The following is a 1,089-nucleotide window of genomic DNA, read 5'->3' on the forward strand; positions in this document are numbered from 1 at the left end:
TTAAGCATTAGCATTTTTTTTCTTAGATTGGGTAATTTAATCTTTCTTGTCTTTGTCATCTGAAGTCATGTCTTGCATGAACTTAATTCTGCCCTCCATTCCTGCATCTCGGATCATGTCATCCAACTTGTGCAAGTCCTTGAGAGAAACTTGACCACTGCCTCGCTCAGCTTGGGTGCCCATCTGAGGTGGGAGTTCAAAAAATATATGAAAAGGTATAATGAGTATTAAGCTTTTTTTATTTAAAAATTGGCATATAATGCAAAACCCTGAATGAAAGCAAAATTCCCAAGACAATTTTCAGATTAAAATCATTCTATCTTACAGTAACTAAAGTAAGTAAAGAACTACACTCATATATTACAGAAAATTATCATCCAAACCGTTAATTACATCACTTTAATATTTGTTCAAATGTTTAAATTGATGATATGATCTTTTGTGGTGGATTTAAGAAGTATATTTTGTCCATCATACCTGTTTTGGATCTGGCTTCCATCCGATCATATAAATAATCTGGAATGTTGCTGGAATCCCATTTTCATTCCCATACATTTCTAGAAAAAAAAGAGGGAATAAAAACTGGAAATGAAAATATAACCAAATTGAACTGCTTTATTATCATTCGTTTCCTACTCACGGTTCACTTTTCTTTCTTTCAATAAATGGAATAACTGAAGTCTAAAGGATAAAGAATAAAAACTTAAAAAAATTAAAAACTACCTTGATAAATGGCACTAGCAGCAAGCAGTGTGTCCCTGTGGAGATGGGGTTTACGATTGATACCAGCATTATTTTCTGCCATTCCTTGAAGGTCCCACATCAGTTCAAACATGGATGGGAAACCAACAGAAATCTCATCTGTGTCCTAAAAAAAAGTTTTGCATATAAATGTTATAAACTAAAGTTATTCATTCAGAAAGATATCCTATGTATTCAAAATCTAAAAGTACATTGATATCAATAAATTTTAGCACTCCTTTTTTAACATTAGTGTGAACAAGCAGCAGTACTGCAAAACATTCATAATGCTACACTCGTACCCAATATTTTGTTCACATTTTATACATTTTCACTGATACCAAAAAT

At 32.1% G+C, this 1,089-nt stretch overlaps 1 protein-coding gene across 1 annotated transcript in view; it reads right to left on the bottom strand.

Moving 5' to 3' along the window:
- Positions 1–9: 9 nt before the first annotated feature.
- Positions 10–1,089, bottom strand: part of LOC119585644 (arginine-hydroxylase NDUFAF5, mitochondrial-like) — a gene marked incomplete in the record, with an annotated part of 5,115 nt that continues 4,035 nt past the window's right edge. The window contains 3 exon segments of the mRNA XM_037934318.1: positions 10–183; positions 478–557; positions 724–868. Coding sequence (XP_037790246.1) covers positions 37–183; positions 478–557; positions 724–868 — 372 coding nt within the window.

Source organism: Penaeus monodon, chromosome 20, assembly GCF_015228065.2.
Source record: "Penaeus monodon isolate SGIC_2016 chromosome 20, NSTDA_Pmon_1, whole genome shotgun sequence".
Taxonomy (NCBI): Eukaryota; Metazoa; Arthropoda; class Malacostraca; order Decapoda; family Penaeidae; genus Penaeus; species Penaeus monodon.